This window comes from Temnothorax nylanderi, unplaced genomic scaffold, assembly GCF_030848795.1.
Source record: "Temnothorax nylanderi isolate EJ_2023f unplaced genomic scaffold, tnyl_v1.0 TNYL_tig0534_pilon, whole genome shotgun sequence".
NCBI classification, from domain to species: domain Eukaryota; kingdom Metazoa; phylum Arthropoda; class Insecta; order Hymenoptera; family Formicidae; genus Temnothorax; species Temnothorax nylanderi.
In genome coordinates, this window is record NW_027249596.1 from 1,431 (window position 1) to 5,087 (window position 3,657).

General features: G+C 50.6%; 1 protein-coding gene across 1 annotated transcript; it reads right to left on the reverse strand.

The window, feature by feature from the left end:
• Positions 1-619: 619 nt before the first annotated feature.
• On the reverse strand, positions 620-1,822 carry LOC139783728 (uncharacterized). Its single transcript, XM_071722867.1, has 2 exons — positions 1,722-1,822; positions 620-1,517 (listed from the first exon to the last, which is right to left on the reverse strand). The coding sequence occupies exons 1-2, from the start codon at positions 1,820-1,822 to the stop codon at positions 620-622; spliced, it is 999 nt and encodes a 332-aa protein (XP_071578968.1).
• Between the last annotated feature and the right edge of the window lie 1,835 nt (positions 1,823-3,657).

A 3,657-nucleotide genomic window follows, 5' to 3' on the forward strand; every position in this document is an offset into this window, starting at 1 on the left:
TCTAGTTTATTCAAAGATTCGATATCTTCGTAATGCGCATCCAGAGTCTCGACGATTAGGTTTTTTTTTCTCGCATAATTCTCCAGCAGATCCACCAGCCATTCTCGTTTTTGACATCCCTTGACGTACACGAGAGTCGGCATCTCGTCATCGTCGTCGTCGTCGTCTTCTTCGTCATCGTTTTCTTCTTCTACACCAAGCACAGCCGTGGTAATCAGGCGTTTCACCGTGCTGTACGGCACGTTTCCGTCTTCCCATCGTAATCCATGGTGATTCGCAATCAACCAGGTAGCGCACGATTTGTCGGATTTTGTGAGGAGATTCCACGGCATGGGGTACTCAAAAATGTGATGCGTCAGAACGCAGCCTTTCTCAGCACCGCCACCTCCTTCACGACAAATTTCATCCCGACGAGGAATCCTTGCAGGTCCACGAACGTTGGTACGGACATGACGAGATTTCTTTACCTCCCTCTCGTCGATGCGTCAATCGAGAGGAATGACGCGACACTCTGATTTATACTTCCCCCTCCCTCCCTTGCCCCCCTCTAAATAATTGTATCGGAGAGTGATGGAAAGAGAGAGAGAGTAGATATTCACGTCGACGTTGCCGCGAAAACTCAGACTATTTTGCGCACCACGTTCGTCAACGGGTTGTACTCAATCACGCGGTCGTGTATGATGAGACAGTACGCGGAGGTATTCGGCGGTACGTTCTCCATGCAATCGAATTCTAATCTGACATCCTCGGTGGCGTTTTTGTCGGATTCGTTTTGGCGAGAGCAATCGATGATCACAAACGGGCCGTTACGTAGAAAAGTCGAAACGGTGAGACTCGGCTCGAGATATTTGTATCCGTAGTAGCCTTTGCAGAAACGCGCGTACATATCGTACAAAATCGCCCATCTGTGTTTATCAAAGTCCAAATTCAAGTCGTCGTACAGATAAACTTCCGAGTTTAGGTAGAGTTTTACGTTGGTCAAGTTGCAGTCGTCGAATCGGCTTGTGTCGGCGGACATGACGTTCTTCCGACCCGTCTGCAGAGCGAAGACGACGTATCGCGGTTTTTCGAGCTGAGTCGCGGTCTTAATAATCCACGAGTGCTTGGTCGTGTTCTGCAACAGGGGATACTCGTACAGATCCCACGAACGGAAACCCATACTTAGATATCGTCCGTTTTCCAAGGCGCGCAGCATCGACAGCTTGTTGATCTCCTTCAATACCACGTGAGGCATTCGCCATTGTATCTTGAGTATTTTGATGGTGGGCTCCAACGCGAGACTTCCCACCAGGGAATTGTTGTTGTTGTGCGATCGTATCAAGATCAATTCGTGACGAGCATTGATCACCACGCGTTTGTAATCCTCGCAAAATCCCAGTAACGTGTTGAGCGGTACGCAGAAATTGAAATATCCGTTCGGGTTATTCTGTGGCTCCCAGCCAGCGTTTCTCAGGATTACGCTTCTGTCGGATGATACCGTAACGTAGTTCTTGAGCGTGCTGGTTATTCCTACGTTTCTGCAGCGATCAATCTCCACGCCGTCGAGCTCGTATCGAATCTCATCGAACATGAACGCGACGCAATTAGTCCCCAGTACCACATTATCGACTTGGTCGGCTACTCTGGTCACCGTCAATGTTCCTTCGACGTAGAGAAAACTTTCGCACGGCAACGTATACAGATCCTGCTGTTGTATGGGTATTCGTATCTCGTCGCTATACTCGAACGTTGTGTTGGCGTACGGGTTGTACGTGTGAGTCTCGATCTTGGCGATGCGATCGTCGAAGACCGGCTCGCCGCCGATGTTGAGAATTTCAGTCATCGTTCAGATGTTTCGCACCGCGAATCCCAGAGATTGTAAACGTTCAACGCGTTGAGCTTCTTTCTCGTCTCTTGTTTAACGCCGCCGAATGTCGACTTGACGATATCGTCGATCGGCGCAGCCGTAAAGATATTACTGTTGTTATCTGTCGCGTGCTCCGAGTCGTTCAACACTAGCATCTCATATGTTGCGCGTACACTCACGCTCACGCACACGGCTGCCGCGTTATCGCTCTCGCCGTCGTACGTGCAATCTGACGGTGATCTCTTCTCCGCGAAAATCGAGCAATCGTCCGTCTTGATCAGCGACGCGTATCGTTAGATCAGTAACGCTCCGCGCGATGATCGGCAGGTAAATGATCTGCGCCGGGGTTTCCGATATCTTATATCCCGGTGGTACGCTCGGTGAAAACTCGTGTATCGTATGAACGCGTTTGCCGTTGCTGTACGCACCCGCGGTCACGTTACACTCCACGCGGATAATGTTTACGTTGATAATATTAATCGGTGCGTCCGATTCGTACCAATGTCCCGGCTGCAATACACGCGTCGACGAGAATACCCAGCAGCGATCCGACGTTGTTCGGTTGTTAAAGTTCACTCTGAAAGCGCACTTGATCTGCTCTTCATCGTATTGTAATTTGCGCGGAGCACTATCGGGTATTCCGCGGCCTCGTCTTCGTAGCCGTTCGCGCGAACGGTCTCCTCTCGCGCGATATTCCGCGACCGACGTATGATCGTCGTCGTTGGAACAAACCACGCGTCGCGGACGTTTCCGTGAAATTTCACGTTTCAAAAACTCGTGTATTGGCCCGTATCTCGTACGATCCCTCGGGAATCGTAATTTCCGTGTCATCTCGTCGAAATAAAATTTATTATTCAAAGAATTCACGTTCGAAATCGTGTGATAAGCATCAAAACACGTTAGACCGAGCTCGTAGTCACCGTCGCTCAGATCACGGCGGGAAAATAGTGCTCCGCGAGGATGCTGCTTTTCCCGGTCAGCGTGAACGTTATAGACATGTCGACGGGAGCTGTTCGACGAACACTGAGTCTCCACACGGCGCGTCGTCAGGTTTTAAGTCAGCGCCGGACGATCGACGATCGTCCGGAGAAATTGCAAGCACAATTGTCCACAGATGCTCTGATCGTATCGCTGATAAGACGTGTGATTGTACTCGATCTTCGTCACACTCGGTCCGAAATATCGCACCAGTTCTTTCGGTGGTCGAATATTGCCGAAACTGTCGAAATATACGACTCGATCTCCCCTCTTGGCGTACGCTACCCAATGGGTGCCGGGGCCCGCTGCATCGTCCAAATTCATGATACCGCTCTCGTTCGACGTACGCCATCGACGGTCGGTAACGAATCACGCATGAAAACACCTCTGAAGAATGGTACGCGCATTCGCTTTGCCAATCGACTCAATTGTACGTTAGTCGTAATACCCGCGGGCATATTAACGTCTTTTTGACGTTTTTTTTCTTTCTAATCTCCAACGCTACTTTTCGCCCGCGTTTGTGCGGGCCGAGATACAATCCTTGTCCATATTTGTACGGAGCGAGATAAAGTCCGCGACCTTCATGGCGCGATTGTGACGTTGCGTCTCTTCCAGCTGACGCCGCGCGGCTTTGCTAGCGTTCACCGCCGTTGTAATTCCGGCCGCTCCGCCGGCCAGAGAACCGAGAACTCCCAACAACGGTAGAATCGGCAATACGCCACTTCGTTTCGCTGTCGGAAGTATCCGTTTCTTCGTCGACCTTTTCCTCGTTCGTGTTTTCCCGTGTTTTCAAACCCATTCCGAGCTTCGTCTTAGCCTTCATGGCCGCCCAG